Source organism: Tursiops truncatus, chromosome 5 (assembly GCF_011762595.2).
Source record: "Tursiops truncatus isolate mTurTru1 chromosome 5, mTurTru1.mat.Y, whole genome shotgun sequence".
NCBI lineage: Eukaryota > Metazoa > Chordata > Mammalia > Artiodactyla > Delphinidae > Tursiops > Tursiops truncatus.
The window spans coordinates 34,212,100-34,238,148 of NC_047038.1; the positions used below are offsets into that span (position 1 = coordinate 34,212,100).

Sequence of the window (26,049 nt, forward strand, 5' to 3'; positions counted from 1 at the left end):
AGATTGGTAGACTGTACCAATGTCAGTCTCCTGACTGTGATATTATACTATAGTCTTGCAAAATGTTACCACTGGGGAAAATTGGGCAGAATGTTCATGTTCAATTATTATTATTTCATACAACTGCATATGAATCTACAATTAGCTCAATAAAAATTTCAATTAAAGATATGTGATCCTGGGCTTCCCTAGTGGCGCAGTGGTTGAGAGTCCGCCTTTTGATGCAGGGGACACGGGTTCGTGCCCTGGTCTGGGAAGATCCCACATGCCGCGGAGCGGCTAGGCCCGTGAGCCATGGCCGCTGAGCCTGCGCGTCCGGAGCCTGTGCTCCGCAACGGGAGAGGCAACAACAGTGAGAGGCCCGCGCACCGGGAAAAAAAAAAAAAGATATGTGATTCCCTTGGACTTCCCTGGTGGCGCAGTGGTTAAGAATCCGCCTGCCAATGCAGGGGACACGGGTTGGAGCCCTGGTCTGGGAGAATCCCACATGCCGTGAAGCAACTAAGCCCATGCGCCACAACTACTGAGCCTGCACTCTAGAGCCTGTGAGCCACACTACTGAAGCCCGCGCGCCTAGAGCCCATGCTCCGCAACAAGAGAAGCCACGGCAACAAGAGAAAGCCTGAGCACTGCAACGAAGAGCAGACCCCGCTCGCCGCAACTACAGAAAGCCCGCACACAGCAACGAAGACCCAACACAGCCAAAAATAAATAAATTAATTAATTAATTAATTATTTATTTTTTTAAAAAATAAAAATATGCGATCCCAGTATAAATTTACTAAACATCAACCAACTGTATGCTTATAATGACTGGCTTTTATAGGACAACTGCCATAACCTGTAGAAGTTACATTTAAGGAGAAAGCACCATCTTTACTACCATCATCAGCAACACCAACGCCTTTTACATTATTTTTCTTATGCATTTAGAATAGATTACACATGTTCTAATTAAATGACATTTTTTTGCTACTTCTACATCATTTATTAAACCTTTCTTCCCCTCAGCTTTTATTGAGAGTAACTGACATATAACATCATGTAAATTTAAAGTATACAATGCAATGATTTGTAATAGGTATATATTGGGAAATGATTACCACAATAAGGTTACTTACAACACCCATGACTTCATATCGTTATGATGTGTGTGATGAAAACTTTTAAGATATACTCTCTTAGCAACTTTCAGGTATACAATACAGTAATGCTAACTACAGTCACCATACTATGCGTTACAACCCAGAACTTATTCATTTTATAACTGGAAATTGGTACCCTTTGACCACCTTCACCCCCTACCCCCGACCCCCAACTCATTAAATCTTGATTTAGTAGTATACCACTAGATTCTGTTACAGAATAAAAAGACATAGAAATCAGTGCCTCCCTTCCAACAGACATAAATCTAACTTAAAAAAAAAAAATTTACAGTATTTTTAGTGAAGCAACCAGTTAATTTTATGTCCTAAATTGTCCTCCAAAAATGCTTCATTCCAATTCATTCATCTTTTTATGTAATCCTCAGATTATGTGGAGCTTGATTTCAAGTCAGTTTGAGGAACAGCCCTTAGTGAGTATAAGATATCGATCTCAAAATTCTTAAAACTGCAGGTAGGTTGACATTATCACTGAATTTAATTTTACACAAAATATTAAAAATCCACCTACCATCAATTTATACTTCTTGAAGCCTGGCACATTTAACTGCATTTCATGACAAGTGGAGAAAGCATAAATCGAAGTTGACAGAATTTACTATTTTGGAATGGGCAACCAAAATCCATTTTATTGAGAAAAGATTGTATATCTATCTTAGGTATTTTCTGCAATGTACAACCTAGAATAAGAATAATGCTGGAAATAAGCAGATACATACAATCCTTTTTGGCTTGCAGTCACAATGATTCAAGGTGTCTTGCTTTGCATTCTTCCCTCCAGGAACTCTTCTCTCCCACTACACACCAAACCAACAGATGAACTATATAACCTCCCTAAATAATGGCACAGTATTTACAAAGTTTTGGCAGTGAGTCAAAATAGAAATTGGAGATCTAGACCAAGTAAATACTGTATATTTGGCAAAATCACATTTGTGGTTGTGTTCTTCAGCACAGTTTCCAAGATAACCACCAACTCTACTTGGCAACCTGACTCTCCCACAGTTAAGGCTCCACCTGTAAAACTGGCTTGAGAGATATTTTCCTGCTACTGGATTTGGTGCCATTACTACTCTTAAGAACTACTGTGCAATGATGGCATAACAGTTGAGAAAATGTTATTTTGATGAACCAAAACTGACAGCTAGCTGGTCCAAAGTTTTAACCTGTCCCCATGACAGGAAACAATTAGAGTAAAACAGTCTACATGGTTGCTTACAAAACAAAGAAGATTCCCTCTAGTAATTGAAGATTGCTAAGACTATTAAAGTCTATTAAGCAATGATAACATCAACAACAAAGACAACAATTAAACTTGTAGAGGCAATCAGAGCATTAAAAAAAGCAGACTTAACATTTTCTAAGTATTAAACATTCTAAAATGTCAAACATCCACAGCTTATGAGAACATTTTATTGCAAACTAATTTCTTAAGAATTCACATGAATTTACTAACTTGGATTTGGTGCAGTATGAAAAATAAAGTTTCTGCCAGGTGTGTCTGTGAATCGTAAGAAGAACTTCTTAATGAGATAAACAAGGAAAGATTGGGCTGGCCAAAAAGTTCATTCAGGTTTTTCAGGAACATCTTACAAAAACCCAAACGAACTTTTTGGCCAACCCAATACATTTCAGTAGTGCCATTTGGCTTACAACACTGTGTATGGGTGGAGTCTTGGAGAAGTTGATAGAGAAATTCTAACTGCAACAAGCGAAACCAAACCATTAACTCCACTCTTTGTTACCTAATACAAGTCTAGTGCCCAAACAGAACTTTGGAAGTCTGTCATAACAACTCCCAGGCAGGTGCATTTCACTTGTTCTGGAAGTGATGTTGACCTGCCAATATCTAGGTCCATGCACCACTGAATCAGAATCCTATTAATCCCTCTGGCTCCTGGCATGGACCAACACAATACCAGATCTAATTAGAGCCATAAGAAGAGTTTGGTAAATGTGTGAATTTAAACAAGGCAAGAGACTTCCCTCATTCCAAGTTAATTTCTCATTAACCATTAGTTCAATTTAAAAAATAAGCAGGGGACTTCCCTGGTGGCGCAGTGGTTAAGATTCCGTCTGCCAACACAGGGGACACGGGTTCGAGCCCTGGTTTGGGAAGATCCCACAAGCCGTGGAGCAACTAAGCTCGTGTGCCACAGCTACTGAGCCTGTGCTCTACAGCCCATGAACCACAACTACTGAGCCTGCATGCCACAGCTACTGAAGCCCGCGCACCTAGAGCCCATGTTCCACAACAAGGGAAGCCACCGCAATGAGAAGCCTGCGCACCACAACGAAGAGTAGCCCCCACTCACCACAACTAGAGAAGAGCCTGCGTGCAGCAACAAAGACCCAACGCAGCCAAAAATAAATAAATAAATGAATAAATTTATAAAAAATAAGGAGGGCTTCCCTGGTGGCACAGTGGTTAAGAATTCACCTGCCAATGCAGTGGACACAGGTTTGAGCCCTGGTCCAGGAAGATCCCATATGCCGCGGAGCAACTAAGCCCGTGCGCCACAACTATTGAGCCTGCGCTCTAGAGCCCGCGAGCCACAACTACTGAAGCCTGTGCGCCTAGAGCCTGTGCTCTGCAACAAGAGAAACCACTGCACTGAGAAGCATGCGCACCACAAGGAAGAGTAGCCCCCACTTGCCGCAACTAGAGAAAGCCCGCGTGCAGCAACCAAGACCTATTGCAGACATACATACATACATAAATGAATGAATGAAATTTTTGGAGAATCCAGGTAGTATTGACTCTCACAAATATGGTAAATGAAAAGCTGAGGTTATGTCTTTCATTGTAAAGTATCCCATGCTAATTAAAATAATTTTTCTAGGGCTTCCCTGGTGGCGCAGTGGTTAAGAGTCCGCCTGCCGATGCAGGGGACACAGGTTCGTGCCCTGGTCCGGGAAGATCCCACATGCTGCGGAGCGGCTGCGCCCGTGAGCCATGGCCGCTGAGCCTGCGCGTCCGGAGCCTGCGCTCCGCAACGGGAGAGGCCGCAACAGTGAGAGGCCCGCGTATCGCAAAAAAAAAAAAAAATTTCTACTAAAGGAAAAAGTAATATTTTCTTGATTTGGTGAATAATATGCACATCTCCTCCTTATAATCATTGAAGCCCCTCATACAATATTAATTAGCAGCTATTTTCAGAAAAGAGTCTAAATTGGATGCTGGGAAAGAACAAGCTTTCATGGTCACAATGAAAATTATTAATCAATGTAGATATCCTTACTTATCAATGTGATGTATCTATTATTAGTTGAATAGCCTTAAGACAGTATATACAACATCTGAAAAGTCCCCCAAAAGTAGTTATATACCACTGTTAGCAAAAGAAATTATTTATTTTAAATTCTGAATTGCTGGAATAATTAACCACAGTTTTCTCAACAAACAGTAAGCATTTGTGCTAAATTCCTAAGTGTTTTCTTTATTATTTAGGACAAATAAGAACTAACCAAATGAGCTGTTTCTATTCCACAGAGATGAGTAATATGTCTCCCTTGTAATCATGCCTCCGATATCAATGATTAAAGTAAATTTAACTGCTTTTCCAGAGATCAAAATACAAGGAGTTACAAAGTGAACTATTGAGGACAAATAGTTTTGGAAATCCGATTTATGGAGTAATGTCCATTACTGTGCTTTTCCAACTCTGTCCATCTTTTAATCATGTCCATGCCTTCTAAACTTGTTTGACTTTCCAGTCTTCCACTAACACTTCTCTGCTTGATAACATTTAAAAAATCAGTATTTATTGTGTTGAAATTTATATTCTACTTCAAACCTATTACAAAACACACATGCAAACATGGAAAAGAATATAACTCCCCTCCAGTATTTCAACTTTTCATTAAAATGCAAATATAATGACTTTCATTAGCCAGGCAACAATACCCACAGACTTAAATCAAACCCAACCCAACCCAACCCAATTATCTTTTCTATGTACATTCCAACTGTCCCTAAGATATATTCTTCCTCTTATGTTGGATCATTTGTTGATGAACACTTTTAGATTTGTATTTGCCATTATTATCCCTGATTGGAGAGGGAAAAGCACAATGTGTGACTCGAGATTTTAAATTTTGGATATATCCTCCTCCCTAGACAGACAAATATAAAAATATTTCCCTAAATTTTCAACAACTGGAAAATGATCCTTTTTCAATTCCTAAACACTACAAGAAGAAGGAAGAAAACTCACTCAATGCAATTAAAAGTATGTCATGAGGGTAACAGCCAGTAAATTTCACTTATATTTCACATTCGACCTTCTCAGCAGTCTATCCAGCCCACGCTTTATTTGCCATAGGTAGAAAAGTCTCCATAGAAACTTAGCTTAATATCGCTAGACGAGCAGCCCCAATGAAAGAGATTCAGCAAGATTCATGTGCGTAAAAAGGAGGAGGAGGAGAAAGAGGAGAAAAGGAAGAGGAAGAAGGGGAAGAAAGGGGAAGAGGAAGAAGAAGTAGAAGAGGAAAGAGGATGAGGAGAAAAGAGACACAGAGAAAAGCAGAGAGATAAAAGACCAAAGAAAAGAGAGCAGCCAAGAGGGAAAGAGAAATTTGGATGGGACTGTTAGAAATCTGCTCTCTACGTCTCTGTTTCTTTACTGGGATTGGGTTTCATTTCTTTCGGCGCCCCTGACCTTGCAGTCTTCCAACTCTCCACACTCCCCCCCCCCCCCCCCCCCCCCCGCCTCCTGCCCGCCCGCCCCCTCCCCCGGCCTGCGCCTGCCTTTGTGTCTGCCTGTCACTTACCGGGGAACCCGACGAAGCTGATTCGGGAGAAGCACAAAGCCAGGACACAGATTTGCCCACAAATTCTCTCACACACATTCCCCAGGCTGGAAGGTACAGCCCATCGCAGAGCTGATGTACCTCGAGAAAAGTGGGTTCGGGTCTTATTGAGGGAACCAGAGAAACTATTCTTTCCTCTCTCGCTCGGCACCGCTAACAAAACGCGCGGACTTCAGGAAAAAACAAAACCCCACTGAGTGGACTCCTGTTCCACTCGCCTGACACTCGCTGAGCGCAGCCCCCGAAAAGGGGGACACGGGGCAGAAAGGGGCGGACGCAAACGCACACCCAGACCCAGAGCCCCAGCGGAGAAAAGGGTCGAAGACCACTCCGTCTGTGTTCTCCCCAGGGCGGGCGAGGATAAACCCGAGGCTCGTCTGCCTTCCACGAAGGGAGGGGGTGGGGAAGCTTCAAGGGGAAGGTCGTGCCCCCCACAGCTGAACTATTTTAGAAAGGAAAGCAGAGAAAAATCACTTTCCGGAGGATAAAAGGCCGGGAAAGCAGCCGGCCGGACTCACAAAGGTAAGTTTTCTGGGCGAGGAGGACACGAGCACTAGCAGGAGAGAGAGGAGGACACAGAACTACAGGTTTAAAGGGGGGTGGGGGGGAATTAAAACTATATTTGTCAGCCATGTTGAAGAGGCTCCAGTAATTTGTGAAGCTTCCCTCTTCCCTCTTGGTATTTGTGGGTGACACTGCAGGCTTTGCTCCCCAGTCCCCACAAGCCCGAGAGAAAGCGCAGGGGAGAGGAAAGGGAGAGTTTCGCGGCACAAGAGAAGCGCTCTGACCTCGTTCTCGTCCCTCAGCCTTGCAGCAATCCAGCAGTGGCAGTCGGGTCTCCTTTCTAACAAATCCTAAAGGGCAGCCATCTTGCTTCCTTCTGCTTCTCTACGAAAGCAGCCTAGCCTCCGCATCAATATTCATAAGGCAGTTTGACGTCTGTTCTCATCACTCGGCGGGGCCGGCGTCTCGGGGCGGCCGCGGCGAGGGGGCGGACGTGACTCGCATGCGAGCCGGGCCTGGGCGCGCGGCGCTCGCGAGGAGGCGGCGGGGCCGCCCGAGCTCTCGCCGCAGCCGCCGCTCTCCTCCTCCTCCTCCGCCTTCTCCGCCCCGCTTCCTCCTCCTCCTCCTCCGCCTCCTCCCCCTTCACCCTGCCGCCGCCTCCTCCGTCCCGGTCTCCGCCGCCGCCCCGGGACCCTCGGCCACGGCTCCCCGGGAATCGGCTCCCCGCCCCGGGGCTCCCCGCACAAAAGCCGGCGGCCCCTGGGGCCGAACGAGGGGGCGTGCGGTCGAGGCCGGGGCTGGGGAGCCAGCGTGGGGAGCCGTGGGCCCGGAGGAGCGCGGGGCGGGGGCACGCGGGGGAAGGTCCGGCCCCCGGGACCCTCTGATGGGTTTCCACTCCAGTGAAGGCGCGGGGCGGGCGCGAAGGGGGAGGTGGCGTGCGTCCCTGGCAGGAGGCTGCGAGACCCCAGCTTAACCTTTTAAACTTTTTGCTGGTACCGCACCCCACCGCCTCCTTAGAGTAGGTGGGCGCCGCCCCCGCCCCGACTCCCACCTCCTGGCAGGTATCCCCGCACACGCCCCCTCGCGCACCCACCCCCTGGTAGGTCCAACCGCCCCGCCTCGTCCCCGCTTTGGCATCCTCTCCACACAGTCGCTTTCATCTCGCTCAGCAGAAGCACTCCCCAGTTTCGCGGAGGGCATGCCCTTAGTGCTTTAGGGGCCTGTAGTTTTAAAGACTCGACAAATTAGGAATTTGACCCAGGCCCGCTTCTCCCCGCCCCGGCCCACCTTCTGTTTACGTTGGCCACGTGGGCTGGGAAGAAGGATTCACGCAGATCCGAGAGGGCTTTCGCACCAGTGACTCTCCACTTCGCGCTGGATTCGGTTGTAAGAAATAAATCTGCACTTTCAAATGCTTAAATTTACCCCCATAAGAGCCTCTATTTTGAAAAAATGTCCAGCCTTATAATTAAGTAATGACATCGACCCATAAAGAACTAAACGCCGAATGACGGACGCTCGATTTTCCCTGAAGTTCGGAATTCTATATAACCACTCGCATCCACTGACAGATTTTCTTTTCCATCGCCGAGTAGTTTTACTTCTCTTTTTAATGCTTTTTTTCCCTCTAATCATAAATTTTTTATGTGAAGATGAGATCAAGAACAAAGCCCACGTGAATTGGTATATCAGATGGTTTTTGAGATTTGCCCTCTATTAGAAGTTCTCACGTTACTGGCATTCAAATTTTAGATAGACGTTTTGGACACATCTTTTACGGGATCACTACATTGTGATCACGATACTCTTAAGTAAACACAAGTTATTTTGTGTAGCTCGCGGTTTTTTGTCCGCAAATTTCTTTGGATGTCTTTACCTAATTTTATGAAATCGGAATATTTTCTCTTTGAAAAGGGTTAAAAAAGGAACTCTTTGTATGTCACGTTGTTACTAAGAAGAGCATTTGAAGTGAAACGCTGTTTATTCCACTTTGAGACAAAGTTGACTTCGATTTCTGGTTTTGCACTAGACTAAGTAAAATCGTTCGTTTCCCTAAGCATTCATGTAAAACGAATTTCCATCTTTTCTAATTGTACACTAATGTGTCATTGAAGCCTTGGCAATTGCTAACGGACTTTAAGCTGTTTAAAAGGTGCCTTGTAATTTGTTTCTCAAGTCCAAAAAGTAAAGTTTTCCGAAGGCTGTGACGTACAGTTGTGCAGCGCACAGAACAGCAGAATTGTGGAAAGCGTGAGCTTTGGAGTCCACAGAGGCAGATGAATCTTGACTCCACGCTTACTAAATGTGTGACCTTGAGCGTGGTACTTAACCCTTTGTGTATGTCAGTTTCCTCACCTGTCAAACACCATCTAAAACAGTGCGGTTGTGAGGATTAACCATGACACTAAGTGCCCAGGTGGTTATTACTACTGGTTATTACTATTACCAGTCATAAGCCATCTACTTGCAAGAGTTTTTCTTGTTTAACTAGAAGTATAGAAGTAATTATGTCTTCCTACATTGAATAACATGGCAAATATTGTATTGGCATGTGTCTGATATAAACACCCGTATATGCCCTTATTTATATGATAATTGAGGAAATGGTCTGTAGGGTCACCTCCCTCTCATCTATTAAACCTCTCTCTTTGTTGTAGCAGGTGGTTCTCGTCTACCTGGAGTCATACTTGGCTTGCAGTTGGTTTTGCAACAGGCCCTGAACCTTTTCTTGCCAACTTCTTCCTTTGCACCTCCACCCCACCCCACCCTTAACCACCATGACATTTGTTAATTGAAAATACCTTACTCCTCTTGGCTGTTATGACTTTTCAACAGCAAAAGGAAGTAAAATTCTAAAGGTCTCCAGGTGTAAAATATCTTAGTGAAATTTTGTATTGTTGATTTTTTAAACACCTCTTTCTTACTTGTTATTTCTGGGAAAGATAAGCTATAGTGAACGTTGTTGACTGGATATTAGTGGGTAATTCGGAGCAAGCTTTTATTAATTGTGTGCATTCTTAAGATTTCTCCTCTTACAGATGTGGATAATCTTTTTAAAAGATAATTTGCTGTTTTAACAGCAGTCAATTGCTATCAAACTCCTTACCATTTTCTTTTTTTTTTTTTTCTTCAACTAGAAAGACCAGCACTATTTCCACACAGAAAAATCCTTGCTTCCTTACCAGAGGAAAAAAAACTAATAGAACAAGTCCTACAACATGCTATTCTGTGTTAGAAAATTGACTTGATTGGGCTGGGTACCTGCTGTCTAACTCAATTGCTCGGTCTCTAAGCCTCATAGGGTGGAGGCAGCTTCCTGTCTGCTTTGTCCTTTAAAGAGCTGACAACAGGGCTTTCCTGGTGGCGCAGTGGTTAAGAATCCGCCTGCCAATGCTGGGGACACAGGTTCGAGTCCTTGTCCAGGAAGATCCCACATGCTGCGGAGCAACTAAGCCCATGTGCCACAACTACTGAGCCTGTGCTCTAGAGCCCGCGAGCCACAACTACTGAAACCCATGATCTGCGACAAGAGAAGCCACCGTAATGAGAAGCCTGCGCACCACAAACAAGAGTAGCCCCCACTCTCCGCAACTAGAGAAACCCTGCGCGCAGCAACGAAGACCCAACGCAGCCAAAAATAAATAAATAAATAAATTTCTATTAAAAAGAAAAAGAGCTGACAATAGCAGCTTGCTTTACAATGCAAATTTCTTGTACTAACAAAAAAATAATAGGTGATTCTTAATTTCCTCCCCGCCTGCAGAATAGGAAATTTTCTTTAAGGACTTGATTTTCTCTTTAACTGAGATGAGAGTTGTGGTGCATACACCTTTGAAAGAATTATAGTGGTTTAACAAAAACATTAAATCATGGCCTGTTGTTTCCCATCTCCAAAAACATATTTCTGAAGTATGACATGATAAAGATTCTCTCCATGCTTAAAAGACAATTGACCTTCAAACAGCACAGCAGTCATTGCTGGGAAGGGACTTTCTTGTTTCTTTTGTCTAGTGACATTACTGCACACCATACAAAGGTACATATTTAATATAAGTAGAATGCCAAGTTAAAAAAATCCCCAAGAGATGAAACATTTAGACAGAACACTTCAAATTATTGATATACATTATTATTAATACAGACCATCATTGTCTAAAGCCGAGGATCATAATATTATGAGATTCTTGATAGAGTCTCTTTTGTTAATATGATTTCTACTTTTTTCCTGACCTTGTTTCATATGGTTAATTTCTCTTTCTATCATTTGGAAATTTTAAAGAAATAGACACAAATGATATAATCCTAACACTCAAATCAGGAGCTTTGCAGTGTGTGTACTGATTTAATGGGGGTTAAAATGAAATGTTAGATGACACTCAAAAGTTTAATCCTGTTAAAATATTGTCAAAGACATTATAAGAAGAATATCAGGGGGACTTCCCTGGCGGACCAGTGGTTAAGACTCCGAGCTTCCACTGCAGGGAGCATGGGTTCAATCCCTGGTCAGGGAACTAAGATCCCACATGCCACGAGGTGTGGACAAAGAATATTAGGCTCATTAGTGAGACAGATCTCATGGAAGTGCCTCCAGAAGTATTGCAAATGTGTTGCTAATATCAATCTCTTTTCTTCTCATAAATTCTGAATTCACAGTCCAATAACTACTCTTCTTATTCTCATCCGACTTTGGTAACGCATTTAATATCCCACTTTCTTCTTTTTTTAAAATTAATTTATTTATATTTTATGTTTGGCTGCGTTGGGTCTTTGTTGCTGCACGTGGGCTTTCTCTAGTTGCGGTGAGCAGGGGCTACTCTTCGTTGTGGTGTGCGGGCTTCTCATGGCGGTGGCTTCTCTTGTTGTGGAGCACGGGCTCTAGGCGCGCAGGCTTCAGTAGTTGTGGCACGCGGCTCAGTAGTTGTGGCTCGCGGACTCTAGAGCGCAGGCTCAGTAGTTGTGGCGCACGGGCTTAGTTGTTCCGTGGCATGTGGGATCTTCCTGGACCAGGGCTCGAACCCGTGTCCCCCGCATTGGCAGGTGGGTTTTTGACCACTGTGCCACCAGGGAAGTCCCCCACTTTCTTCTGATAGAGTAATTTTTCAGTTTCAGTGATAAACTTCAATAATGAAGTTTATTATATAGGATTTTATAGTTTTAAAAGCATTTTTGTACACTAATATTTTTGTGGTAAGGTGTACACTAACAGTTTAATATTCAAAATCATATGCCACATTAAAATGGCATATAATTCCTGTCTTATAAAAATGAAAATTGAGGCTAAGTGACTTTTCCTGCAATAGAGGATCACCTCTCAAACCCAAGTTTAGTGAATCCAAGATCAGGCCTTTTTCATTATACCCAAATTATCCTCATATCTTTTCCTGCTCATCTCCGTCTAAATTTTTCTCACCATTATTAGTACTAACTAGTATAAGAATCTTCCCTTCAAAACTCAAAATAATTTTCCATTATTCTGTTACTTAAAAAAAAAAACTCAACACCTGCATTTACATATACATTTACTTGTTAAATACTGGCTATGTACCAAGCATTGTAATAATTCTTGTACATTTATTATCTTTTAATTTAATGCTTAGCATAACCAAATAAGGTAGGTAAAAGCTTATTGAGAATTAACAGTTCAGTGATTTGGTTGGGATTAAAGAGCTGGAACCAAGGTCTAAATCTAAAGCTAGGTTTGTCTGATTCTAAAGCTCATGTCCTTGCAAGCTACACTGTTCTGTCTCCCCAGTTTAGCAGATACAGATATCTATGTTTAATGCCATGATAAGTTTTTCACACAGTTAGGGTGTGTGTGGGGGGGGGTTGTGTTTTGGGGTTTTGTTTTTGTTTTTTTTACAATAACATTAGTGTTCCCTATCTCTTCCTCATAAAACAAAAACAGAAACAAAAACTCTTGTCTAAACTTTTACTTGGTTTTTGTTTGTTTTTTTTGTTTGTTTTTTAATCATTTGCTTTCTACGCTGTTTCTTTTGTTTCCAATTGTATGCTAGAAGTTGGCATGCTTGAACTTTTTGGAATAATGATTATATTTGTGTAATAAACAAATGTGGTATCACACTCCTGCCCACTCCCCCCATCCCTATAACATATGTCTTAACCCCACTAACAGATTGTTTACAGATAAGTTCTGCTACCTGTTTTCAGTATTAGTGTGGTGAAAGGACGTTGCACCCTTGATCTGCTCCTGATTTCCTTGAATGACTTAGGGTTCATTCCCGCCAAACAGGGAAGCTGACAGGTGGAAAGAATGCCACCTGCTGAAATTGTTCATAGGACATGGATCTTTGGGGATAAAATACTTAAAATGGGATGACACTAAATCTTTCCATTGGGAAAATGAATGAGACTCACCTCTGGAGCTTTTGAAAAATACAAATAACTAGCTTGCACTTCTCTACCCCCAGCAGTGTCTTGGTTTAATTAACGAGGTCTGGGATGGGGCTAGAGTAACAATATTTTTCAAAAGATTCACGGATAATCAGATGTACAGCTCTGCTGAAAAATCGCGGGTATAGCTTAATGTGTAAAAATACGATGAAAACAATTAATGCTTACACATAATATTGATAGTTAATGGGCACAAAATGTTGTCATTCATGGAGCATCCCATGACAAAAAGCAAACAGTGGGTACCTCACTACAGTCTGGTGAAGCCCTCACACCTTTGCAAAGATGGAGCAAATTTGCCTGTGACTCCCTTTCTGTATTTCAGGTTGGTTAAATCCTTCTAAGTTCTCCTGTGTCAGGTTAAAAACAAACAAACAAACAACTCTCCTTTGAGGAAGAGATAAATAATTAGCAGCCAAAGAATGACCCAGATTATTACTAGTGAAAAGGAAAGAGCAGGGGAAAATGCAAGTGATAGGACTGATAGCCTGATGCAGTGGGGAGAAAGAAGTGTTGAAAGTTGCCTGAGTTCAACTTGAGAAGAATACTTAGGGATTTTTGTTCTAATAAAAAAAAATTCTATTGGTTGAGTTTCGTCACATTTTTCTAAAAACATTTAAACCATTCTTTAATCCAGGCAGACAGACAAATTGATTCTGATTTCTTTCTTTTTCCAAAATAATGGTCATGCAATAGTTTATGAATGTATTACAAGCAGCTAACTATTAGTGCAGTTCTTCCTGGAAGAAAGAGCTTTACAGATTAAACTAATTTTAGGTCCCCATGAGTTAAATTCTTCCCTTTCTTATGATATTCTATATGGAAAAGAAGGAAAAATAAAAAAGGAAGTAGGGTAGTTACTATTTGACATCCAATTTTCTTCAAATATTCTAAAGTGTGTTTTCATACTTTCTAGAGATGTGTGAGAAAAATCTAATGAGATCTGAATCAGTGCCAACTCAGAGCCTGTGGGAAGGCAGGGTAGTTTCCTGCAAAGATCTACACCACCAACCTCTGCTTAATTTGTTTTCTTATTTTATATCTTAGAGTACAATACTATTACTATTTGGCAGAAAATCTCCTTGATCTGTCAGTAATTAGGCACGCCTCTAAGTTGAACATGGGTTGATTGCCAAGCAATTGTTCTGCATTTCACAATGACTTTAAGCCCCAAGAGAATAAAGTACATTTAAGTAGTGACCACAAAATAGGGGTTCCTGAAAGAAAAGTTGGAGTAGAAGGTGAAAAGAAACACACACACACACATTAAATCAGAACATCAAAAACACATGCGAAAGAAGCATTTCTTTGGGGGTCCCTAACATTTATTTCTCTGAAATCTTATGATCACTGACCCTAGTTAGACTGGGTGAGAGAGATAAGGAAGTGAGAACTATTGAAGAATGGTGTGCTTAGCACAGGGTTGGGAGATGTCAGGTGGGTGTGATCCTAGTGGTAATACTGATATACTTTAATAAAGGAGACTTTCCTGATTCTCCTTAAATCTTAAAACATTAATAGCTATTGTCTACTAGTGAACAAGAACCAAAAGAGTCTCTCTCTAAATTTAAAATCCAAAAAAGGCTAAAGTCATAATTTTGGTGGGTGAGGGCCACTGTTAAAGGTAAAAGTATCAACTCACAAAACAGATACTCAAAAAAATTTAGACAGAGAAACTAGTAAAAGCATACTTATTGGAATGTTAAACTCAGTCTGATATGAGTAAATGACATGGTTTAGGATTGTAGTCTAGACTCTACTACTAAAAAACCTACCCAAAATCTTTAACATGCATTATCTCATTTAGTATTTACAATAATCTTTAAAATAGGTGAGACAGTTATGAATCCCATTTTATTTTATCTTATTTTTTAACACTAGGGAACATGTATTTAACACATGAGAGGACATGTCAGAGAGATTAAGTAACTTGCCCAGGATTACACAGCAGGTGATACATTCTGAGACTTAAGTCTTCTTCAGTATTCTTTCCACAAACCAAAGGGAAACAAATAAACCAACTTTAATTCCTTCCTGGGGGCAGAAAAGAAGCTCTGATCAACCTGTGACATTGTACCTTAGGCTGATACATTTGTATTCCTTGCCTATGCTCACACAGGCAGAGCAGAATGCTACAGTAATGGAAACATTTAGGAAAAGTGTGTTTACTGTTTTTCGTTTATTTACTTGTTTATGTTTTAATGTAGGCCATCCACTGTGGTAGGAATTCTATTCATTCCAAATGTGAGGGGAAAGTTAATCTATTCCCTAAAAAACATTTCTAAGGGGAAGAATAACAAGTCAAGACACTTTGTCAGAAATTAAAAAAAAAAAAAAACTTTAGAAATGAAGGCTTGTTAGTCTCATTTTCCATTGCAAAATGGTTCATCTGAAGTTTCTAAACTGTCATAGGTTATGGTGATGCTTGAGATACTGATGTGTCATTTGTGTTTCAATTTCACATTCTTGAGAGGCAGCTTAATCAGCACATGACCATAACCAGAGTCAAATGGCATCGTTACAAGGGTTTGCTCAGGAAATCCTCAAATCACAGAAGGATCAGAAACGGATGGAAATACCATCGCAAAAACATCCCTTAAAAGGTGTAATAATAACGACATATCTGGTCATTCTTGTTTCACATTCGTGGTAGCATTTCCCAGGCTCTGCTTTCTCAGCCTTTAAGAAAGGCTATATTTAAAATTAAATTTAAATTAATTCTATATTTAAAATTAAACTTACATGGTGATGGCTCATTGCATTATTCTCACTTCAATATACTTCTTATTTTTTCTCTCATTCAGTGATATAACAGTGAACAAGATGTGTTCCCTGCTCTCCAAGAACTTATAGTCAAGTGGGAAAACAGACATGTAAACGGGCTGTGATAAAACACTCTGTGTTGTGTGCTGGGGTGCAGTCAGAAGGGTGCTTACCTCATGTTTGAAAGCTCAGAGCAAACCTCCCATGAAAGTAATATTTAAGCTAAGATCTTAAGGATGAATAGGAATTATTCAGGCCAAGTAGAAAGTCAGAGAAGAGTGCTCGGTGGAGATAAAAGAGTAAAAAGAGTATATGAAGAACCAGGGGCAGGAGAGAGCACGACATGTTTGAGGGGGAAAAAAAACCAAAAAAACCCACGTTCCAAATGACTTGTATAGGAAGTGAAGAGGGAGAGGGTGACTACTCAGGTTGTGGCCATGTGCAGGGACCAGACCATGGGGGTTAGTGACAGTCATGGTAAGGGGTTTGGGTTGTGGCCTAAGTGCAGTAGAAAGTCAATCATGGGTTTTAAGAGAGAAGAAAATGATCAGATTTGGATGTTGGAAATATCTCTCCAGTAGCACTAGGGAGAGTGGATTGAGAGAACACAGTAGCAGGGGCTAGAACACCAGTGGGGAGACAGGGGTAGTGACTTAGGGAAAATTAGAGTGGTCTTGAATTAGAGATTAGTCAATAGGAAGGAGAGAAATGGACAGGTACATGGGCGTCACAGAGGTAGAAGAAATGGAGCCTAGTAACTGCTTGGAAGCACGGAGAAGCAGAGGCGGGACTCCAGAATGTCACCCAGGTTTCTGACCTGGCTGGGGCAGTTGGTGGTGACTCTCACTGGAGATAGACGTGACAGGAAGAGAAGAGGACCTGGAAGTGGGACTTTGAGAGCGGAGTAAAAAAGAAATCAGTGATCAAAACATTAAGTTCGAGGCACCTGAGGGACATCCATGGGGAGATGTGCAGTAAGCAGTTGGATGGCTGAGCCTGAAACCTAGGAAAAGGATTCAGACTGGAGTTTGAAATTTGTGAATCATCTGCAGACAGACGGCAGTTGAGGGAGATACCCTTACACTCTGAGTGAGAAGAAAAGTGGAGTTCTAGGACAGGACCCTCAGAGGGACACCCCCTGTGAAAGAAGAGGAGCCCCCAAAGGAGGAAACCAGAGGTGTGTGCTGTTGTGGGAACCAGGTTAAGGACTAGCCTCATGAACGAGGTCTGACCTGGTGAGCAGGGCCACATGCTAAGGAGCCGTCACCTGAGACGAGTAACGAGAAGTGCCTTGGGTATAGCAGTGGGGCATTCCTTGCAATCCTTGGCCAAGTGAGCTTCAGGAGAAGAGTCCTGGTGACAGAAGCCAGATTGCCTGAGGTTGAAGGATAAACAGGAAGTGAGGATGTGGAGATAGGGAGAGCCGATGTTTAAAGAAGGTTGGCTACAGAGAGAAGGAAGCAGATAGCAAAGAAGCTCCAGGGCGTTGTCGGATGGAGGAAAGAATGTCTTAAGACGGGAAAGACTCCAGCACGTTACTGATGGGAGAGAGCAGATTGAGGTGGGTGGTTAAAGATACAGGAAAGAAAAGAAAACTTACTGAACAAGGCCCCTGAAAAGTAGGGTCTTTTTTTTTTTTTTTTTTTTTGCAGTACGCGGGCCTCTCCCGTTGCGGAGCACAGGCTCCGGACACGCAGGCCCAGCGGCCATGGCTCACGGGCCCAGACGCTCCGCGGCATGTGGGATCTTCCCGGACCGGGGCACGAACCCGTGTCCCCTGCATCAGCAGGCGGACTCTCAACCACTGCGCAACCAGGGAAGCCCCAAGGTAGGTCTTTTAAAATTCTGCTGACAAGCTGAGGAGGCGCATAGGCCTTACAAAGGAGGGGAGGACAATTGGTTTAGTGAGTTCATTTCATCGTGCCCTCCCTCCATCTCTCTCCCTCCCTAGTGGGCTTTGTAGATTTTCTTCACAAGTTTCATGGCTTTGGAGAGAAAGAGGAATGGGGTCTGTGAAATGTATTATGAATTAAATGCTGGTGGTTGGACAAGGCTGAGGTGGTATCTATAATATAACATAAATTTCTAGAAATCGGAGCTTCCTTCAAAACACAAGGGTGTATTATAAAACACTGCAGCTAATAAATACATACTAAAGGGACCCTACAGTGGAGGGACAATCTCCATCTGGGTGATGTGCAGTGATGGGTAAGGTTTCTAATCCATGCTTTGTACTATAATGACAGCTCTGTGATCCAAGAATAATCATAAGAATATATACCAAATATTGATTGTCTACTGAGTGCTGAGCACAAAGTACATATTATTTTTATACTACAAGGATCCTGCAAGGTAGATATTTATTTTCAGTTTACAGGTAAGTAAAGGCTCAGAGAGAATAAATAAGTTTCTACAAAGAGCTGGTTAATGGCTCAACTAGCACCAGAACGAAGTTTATCTATTTCAGATTGTGAGCACTTTGCACTAAGTAACATGATGTATCTTTCAGAAATATCTTATTGAAAATTATTTTTGCTCCCGATTTCCCTCATAGTTATGTATTATTATGCAACTAAAATATCTTCTCTTTTAGATAATTGTGACCAACCAACCTAGGAAAAAATTGGTATTGGTGTGCAAGGGAGAGGGAGTTGGGGACAATCTAGATCCAGACATGTAGAGATTAATGAGAGAAAAAGAATGATTTCCAGCATCACATATTCCTTCAGCTTGCCTATTTCCTGCATGCCGCAACTAAAGATCCCGCATGCCGCAACGAAGATCCCACGGGCGGCAACCAAGACCCGGTGCAGCTAAATAACTAAATAAATATTTTAAAGGTACAGAGATATTTTGTCTGTCCAGACCTGAAAGTAATTACACAACTAAACACTTAAATTGCGATTATGACAGGCACTACAAAGAAAAGGTGCGGAGGCTGTGGGGGAAGGTACAAGGAAGGATGCAACCCAGTTTAGAAGTCAACTTGAGCTTTCCTTGAGGAAGTGATAATTGGGCTGACTTTTGAAAAATAACTAGAAATGAACCAATCAAATGGGGTGTGGGGAGAGGAGTCTTGTTTCGGGCAGAGGGAATTGCATATGGGAGAGGCCCAAAGCAGAAATGGATGTATCATAAGGCCAGTGTGGCTGCAGCCCAATGAGTAAGTAGGAGAATACAATCAATGAGGCTGAAGATAGGCAGGGACCAGGACATACAAGGCCTTGTAGGTCACATTGAATCTGTTTTGGTCATTATATATTGAATTAAACTGCTCAGGATCCATCCTCACTTTTGTCAGAGAATGATACTATGATTTATCCTTGGGAAACTCTAAGCAGATAGGGTAGGGGAAAAAAAGAACCAGGCATGGCTTTCTTGACAGTAGAGAGGCCATCTTTGGCCTAATCCATTTTGTGAGCTAAGCCTGGCCACAATGCTTGCCTTTGAATAGGTCTCAGTAGTAATTATCTTAAGAGAGCACAAGGACAAACTTCTCAGGCAAAAGAAGTAACCATAGCAAAGAGAATATATCAGTTGTAAAGACCCCCAGTTCTATTTCAACGGTAAAGATTAGCCTGAAGCTCTCAACCACCAGATCACCCTGAACCTAAGGGATGATGATGTTGACCTTTTCAGACCCTCATGACTTCAATCAACTAAGGCTTGGACTCTGTCAACTGCTCAAGTCTCTGTCAACTGCTCTGTCAACTGCCAATGGTACATGAATATGCATGTACCATTAGCTTAAAACTTCCCCAGTTTTGCTGTCTGGGGAGACACTGCTTTGGAAAGATCCCCGGTGTTCTCCTTACTTGCTGCAAGAGATAATAAATCCTTCCTTCTCCCAGTCTTTGGCTTGGTTGTGTCTTTTGGCTCAACATCCATCAAGAGGCGAACTCAGTTTTTTGGGTAAAGAGCCAGTCTTCAAACCATGAGGTTTAGGCAGAGCCAGTCTACCTTCAGCTTCAAATGTGGGCCTGTGTTGAAGTAGCCGTGGCTAATCAGAGAATAACTTCCTGCTCTCCCCACAGGAATTGTTGAGAGAGGGAAACATGCAACCCAAGCCAGGCCAATCAGAACCAATAGGGCCAACTCTGAGACTTTTGCTGGTGGTGTTGGCTATTGCAACCAGAGGGAAACCTCAGTTCTCTCAAAGGAAATGTCTCTCTGTAGCCAACGCAGAGGAGAGTAGTGCTGAGAGATTATGTCCAGTTAATATCACTGAATAGATCTGCTCCATAACTTTTCGGGTTTGTGAGCCGGTAAATTCCTCTTACCAGGCAAGCCCGTTTGAGCTATATTTTAGTAACTTAGAACTGGAGGTGTCTTGATCTATTATTATTTTTTTTAAGTGGTAGAAGAATCAAAGTGTGGTGACAGCTGAAGTGTGGAATTAGCTGGGTGGAGGTAGGAAAGAGGCAACGAGGACCTCTTTCTGTTACCTGAAAACTGGGTTCACCTTGTTATTGAACCAAACTTGGGTCCCCTCACCCATGCACAATAAAACCAATCTACTGACACTGGACTGTGGTGAAGGAAAGTGCAGCTTTATTGTAAAGGCACCAATACAAGGAGGGTGGGTGGCTTGTGCTCTAAAACCCCAAACTCCTTGGTGGTTTTCAGGGAGAAGTTTTTATAGGGAAAATTTGGGGTGAGGGCTGCAGGGTGTGTGGCTTTCTTCTGATTGGTTGGTACAGGGCTGTGTTCTAGGAGTCGTGTACTCAGCCTGAAATTACCATCCTCCACCTGAGTGGGGGCCTTAGTTCCTGCAGAAGATATTGTTATATATACTCCTTGAGGAGGAACCGGGACCCTGCCCCAAGGCTGCACTATTGTTTCTTGACTGCTCCTCCCTTGTCTCTGCATTCCCTCCCTTCTGTGATTAGTAACTGTTTGACTCTACACTTTGGAACTCAGGGAAGGTGAAGGAGGCTGAATGAAGCCTATTTCCTACAAATAAGAAATGGGAGACACGGAAAGTACTTGTACCTGGGAGGACCCTACAGGGTCCTGCTCCATTTCAGCCTCTTGGTGGATGTCAAGCCAAAAGCCACAACCAAGCGAAAGATCAGGAGAAGGAAAGATTTATTACTTGCAGCCAGTAAGGAGAACACCGGTCCAAAGCAGTCTCTCCCCAAACAGCAAAATTGGGACAGAATCCAACTTCAGTTGATCAAAGTAGTGAGGGTCAGAAAAGGTCAACATCATCACTCCTTAGATTCCAATTGATCTGGTGGTTGAGCACCTGAGTTGGGGGGGTGGGGGGGGTGGGGGGTGGGGGTGGGGTGTGGATTTAAATTCTGTAAAACAGCTCAAGACAGTGCTTGATGCTAGTCTTTACCATCAAAATAGAACCTGGCATCTTTACAACTGATTTGTTATCTTTGTTATTTCTCTTGCCTGATAAGTTTGTCCTGCTGTTCTCTTAAGATCCTTATTACTGAGACCCATTCAAGGGCAAGTATTGTGGCCAGGCTTAGATCAAAAAAATGTCATAGGCCAAAATGGCTTCTCTTCTGTCAGGAAAGCCATGCCTGGTTCTCTTTCTCCAAGGATCCCCTACCCTATCTGCTTACATTTCTTTAGCTGAGAAGTGAAACACAACAGTTGATTAACTTGTTATCTGTGGTATCTTGGGACTCAGAGTATGGGCCTCCTGAGACTGGAGATTAGAAGATATGTTCTTTTTTTTTTTTTCTTTAGATAGTAATATACTGGTTCTTTATTTATTTTAAAACTTTTTATTTTATATTGGAGTATAGCCAGTTAACAATGTTGTAATAATTTCAGATGCATAGCAAAGGGGCTCTGCCACACATATGCCTGTATCCATTCTCCACCAAACTCCTCTCCCATCCAGGCTGCCACATAACATTGAGCAGAGTTCCCTGTGCTATACAGTAGGTCCTTGTTGGTTATCCATCTTAAATATAGCAGTGTTGTACTGGTTCTTTTTTTGTGAGGTTTAGTGAGGTCGTTTAAGAAAGGGACAAGCTGCAGTTAAAGCTGGTTTGTCTGGGAGCAGTGAAAACACTAAGAGCAGCCCTTTAGCCCTTGTCCTGAAATCCCAAATGACTAGGAGTCAGAAACTTTATAACTGTTTGGAGTTTGAAAAGTAAAGTCCTCTGTTCCAGTCTAAATTTAGTGCTAGCAAAAGTGGGGAGAGTAGAATGAAATCAGAAGATAAGATTGAAATCAGGAGCTGCACCCACCTCTGTTGACAAAACATCAAGGTTAATTGTTAGAAGACAGAAACCACCCCTTTAGGATCTAGAATCAAGGATTAGGCCTCAGTACCAATGCTGGCTTTCGTTGCTAACTCCCTGAATTTATAGGAAACAAATAGATTGTAGAGTTTACTAAACTTTTAAGGAACTTGGGTTTCCAGAGAAACTCAAACACCCATAAACTCAGGGCTGTGATTGCTCAACCCCCAAGGCAGTACTAGGGATCCTAAGCCCACACTAACAGAAATAGCACCAGTAGTAGAGTGTGATGACCAGAAAGTAAAAACTCCCCAGTGCCTTTCTCACCGATGGCCATAGAGGACATATTACACGGGAGGTTATCCCCGAAGACAGATTCCAGAGTAGACAAAAGGGGTCCTCAAGAAATTCACTCCAAAGCCAAGGCAAGGGATTGCTCTACTCCTGTCCTGCAAATAGTCCATTGCGTGCCACCCCTCCTCCCATTTCCCCTTTTTCAAATAGAAGTTTTTATGGTAGTTATTTTGTTTCTTCCTCACAAATATACATTGTTTGTTGGAGATGATTAAATGTATCATTTTACAATAGGTTTCTGAACCAGGAGGAATGCACATTAACAAGAGAGTCTAGACTCAGTCTGGTTGCAGTAACTGGGTAACACTTGAATGGTGCTAGTACATATGCTTTTGATTCCATATGATATTATTGCTTAATGTAGGCTTGGGGAATTTTGAATTGTTAGGTATAAGAAAAAGATGTGTGGATGTTGTGCAGTCAGGAGGTGAACTATAGTAAACATCTGTGTTTTGACCTATCAGGAATCTATTTCTTCTAGGTCCACCCCCTAATTTTCCCAGAGGAACTACTCTTAACTTTCATTACATGTGACCAGGTGAATCTGACTTTACTTTCAGCTTCAGACATGGCCTATCAGAACATTGTAAACCTCTGACTTTAGTGATTGGTTCTGGACATCCTAACCACATGTTGGTATCTAGGCCAGTTAAATCAAAAGCAACAAAACAGTTCTGGGGCTGGGGAAGAGGCTTTTTTTTTTTTTTTTTCTGTTGGGATTGTTGTTAATATAGAATATAAGCCTGAGTTTTTTTTATCACCTATTGTAAATGAAGAACCTGCCTGACAATAAAGCTAAAATAGACCAAATAAGAGCATTTGACCCATGTGAGTCACCTCATCTAGCTGAACTTAAAAATAATCTATCCTTGAATTTTTCTTTATGTGAGTCAATCCCCCCCACCCCACTTCCCACTTTCTTGGGGGTAATCTAGTTCATGCTGGGTTTATTTCCTTACTAATTGAATGAATCTTTAACCCAAGAGCAATGGGAAGTCATGACTGGATTTAATCAGGGATGTGATCATATTTGAGATTTTTGAAGAGCAAGTTTTGTTTGAGTAACTCTTCTTGAAGGAACACCAATAAAATGTTTCCCATTTCATTCCCAAAAAGTAATAAGGGGAAAGAATCAGTCGGCTAACTGTTGTACCTATATTAGTACCCAGTGTATGTAGCGAGACCAAATCTAACTGTGATTAGGCGTCACTGAGGACAAGGCAGATGAGTATTGTACACACATTGTTACATTACTCTTCTTTAGTGTCTACTATTTGATCTCCCTTCATTTGGCATAGAATTGTATCCATGTATATTTTTGTACATTCACCAGCCAGTTAGCATTTCATAGATCAAATGACTAAGGTTCTGGCTCATTCTCTGTTTGTGAACTGAAAATTTGAAAAGATAGTTGGTAGGACTCCTATTTCTTTTCCAAGATAGAAATATAGTAAGCATTTGTCATGAAAACATGGAAGAGAATAGGCCCACCAATTGCTATAATTACCTATAGCAAGATGAAGAATGATTTATTAGCATTAATTATGTCACATGTACATATATTAATTAAGACTAAGAAGAAATGCTGGAACTTTTCTAATGAAGTTAGAAGTGTTCTGGCTGTCTTCCATCACTTAAACTGTTTTTTTTTTTTATTCTTTTAATCTTAGTCAATGGGTAAAAGTAAAGTATACAACTTGTAGATCACATTTTAAATGTTACTGCTCTCCACTTCAACTCCTTTCCCTACTGTAGGCTGGATTGTGGACATGATGGTAAGAGCCAGTGTTGACCATGGGCCATGCAGATGAGGACAACCCTCTAGAAGAGGCAGAGCAACGAGGCAGAAGTAACCTGGATCCCTTAATGACCACCTGGATTGGAGCCACCTCCCTACCCAAGACCACCCATGAGAAAGAAATAAATCCTGTTGTATCTAAAGCATTGTATTTTGGTGGCTCTTTATTACATCAATTTAGCATGTACACCCATAAAATACAACGGATTATTTCCAAATAATGAGTGTGTGTATGTGTATGTGTGTGTATGTGTGTGTGTGTGTTTGTAGCAGATTAGGTGACCAAAAACGAAACAAAAATCCAACTTTTCCTTTATTCTCATGATTTAGAGGGAGTGTCCTCTATGGCAATGGTTGTCAAACTTTAGAATGCATAAAGATTTCCTGGGAAGCTTCTTTAAAAAGATGATTCTGGATTCTATTCCCAGAGATTCTCATCTACTAGGGCTGGAGTATGGTCCAGGAGTCTGCATTTTTAAACAAGCCTCCCAGATAACTCTGATACAAGTGGCCTGAGAACTTTATGTGTAGAAGATCTGTCAACACTATCCATGATAAACTGTGTGTGCTTTATAAAAAGTAGGGATATGTAACAGACTAACAAGTGTATTTCTAAATTCATAATTTGGGGGGCACAAAAATTTAATTTGATTAATCAGTTTATGTAAAGGTAATGATCTTAGAAACTGTTACTCTTTTAAAGTTAGTTTGAACTTAATTCTATCTAAGATATAGACAGAACTTGAAACATTTAATTCTGCATGTTCTAAAAATGGACTTGAACTATGCTAAAATTATAAACAATGATTCAATTATAGGAAGTGACTGAAAATCTGAAATTTATATCAGAAAGATATAAAGCAAGAGATAGACTTTTTGCTGCAATATTCAGTTCTGTAGGGATGAAACAGAAGTTCTAAACCTTCACTTAAACAAATTTAAGGATAGAATGACAAGCTTAGTATTCAATTCTTAGATGTTTCTATAACTTTCTGAAGCAGAAAGGTATAAGAAAACAGGTGAGAAAAATGAAAGGAAATGCTAAACTAGGCCCCTCTCACTTCAAATCCTCAAGTCTAAAAAAAGGTTTAAGAAAAATTTTTAATCTAATTATGCCTTGGTGGAAAACAAGAGCCAGCCAGGGGGGATGGGGGTAGGGTGGGGGAAGCCCCCAGACTCTACACTGGTAAACTATTTCCTTCACTTTTGTTGAATTATGTATCTTTTACCTCTAATATATATTTGTTGTGAAGAAAAGAGGGCCTATTTTTCAGCTGAGGACTTATTCCACTTCCTCAGAATGCAAGAAAGATACAAAAAGAGGAAAATTATGACCTAATGCAAAATTTCCTTCAAGGCATCTATGTTCATTTCATGGTGGGAAGGAGCTGACACAAGGAGACCTGAGCTGCAGGAGAGAAACATATTTCTCTTCCAGCCACGTGGCTTTAAATGCCTCTCCTCAAAGGAGGAACCAGTTGGAACTTACATCTATGCAACTTAAAGAGGTGAAACTTCTCACACATTCAGTGTTTTCAGTGGCTTTTTCTAATGATTAAGTAGTTTGCCTTTAACGAACATTTTAACATTGTTAACTGTTTTCATTCCAGAGGAAAGAATGTACTTTACACTCTGATATTAACATTATTCCTGAGTATACACCCTTCTCCCCAAGAGATTCAAGCATTACTTTGTATGAACAGATTTCTAGAACATAAAGTCTTATTTAGTATAAAAATAAATTTAAAAAGTAATTACTAATCAATATGGAATTTCTTGACAACCTGTTGTGTATCTGAATTCGGGAAAAATACTATTATCTACTTTTTATTGCAAAATAAAAAATTTAAATTAGATATTTACACAAAGATACTCAGGGTGTCACACCACTATGAAGAATAATTGTGTAACATCATGCCAGTAATATGCTCCTTAGTGAAGACTTTTAGGAAAGACAATTTTGAGAAAAGTGAGTCAGCTTTTTAAAATGGCTTTCTGTATGATTTTAAATTCTATTGGTATATTTTTCAAAGTT

The 26,049-nt window shown here is 41.5% G+C and overlaps 2 protein-coding genes across 16 annotated transcripts in view; one reads left to right on the plus strand and one right to left on the minus strand.

Moving 5' to 3' along the window:
• Positions 1–6,899, minus strand: part of TET2 (tet methylcytosine dioxygenase 2) — a 133,635-nt gene extending 126,736 nt beyond the window's left edge. For all 7 annotated transcript variants that reach the window (XR_012331922.1, XR_012331923.1, XM_033856808.2 and 4 more), the window contains exon 1: positions 6,764–6,899. The gene's annotated coding sequence lies outside the window, so the exon portion shown is untranslated. The remainder of the gene's footprint in view (positions 1–6,763) is intronic.
• LOC117312383 (uncharacterized) lies at positions 5,869–24,160 on the plus strand. Of its 9 annotated transcripts, none has more exons than XR_012331926.1 (5): positions 5,869–6,066; positions 9,617–17,214; positions 17,306–17,481; positions 18,383–18,493; positions 23,972–24,160. XR_012331926.1 is itself a non-coding variant. In XM_073805027.1 (5 exons), exon 1 carries the CDS (start codon positions 6,982–6,984, stop codon positions 7,450–7,452), a length of 471 nt encoding a protein of 156 aa, XP_073661128.1. In that variant the 3' UTR covers positions 7,453–7,865; positions 9,617–17,214; positions 17,306–17,481; positions 18,247–18,493; positions 23,972–24,160. The 9 variants fall into 9 exon arrangements, 5 of the variants coding, with proteins under 5 accessions (XP_073661128.1, XP_073661126.1, XP_073661127.1 ...); XR_004526638.2 differs by having other exon boundaries at positions 5,875–6,497; XR_012331925.1 differs by having other exon boundaries at positions 5,902–6,497; positions 16,706–17,214.
• The last annotated feature ends 1,889 nt before the right edge of the window (positions 24,161–26,049 follow it).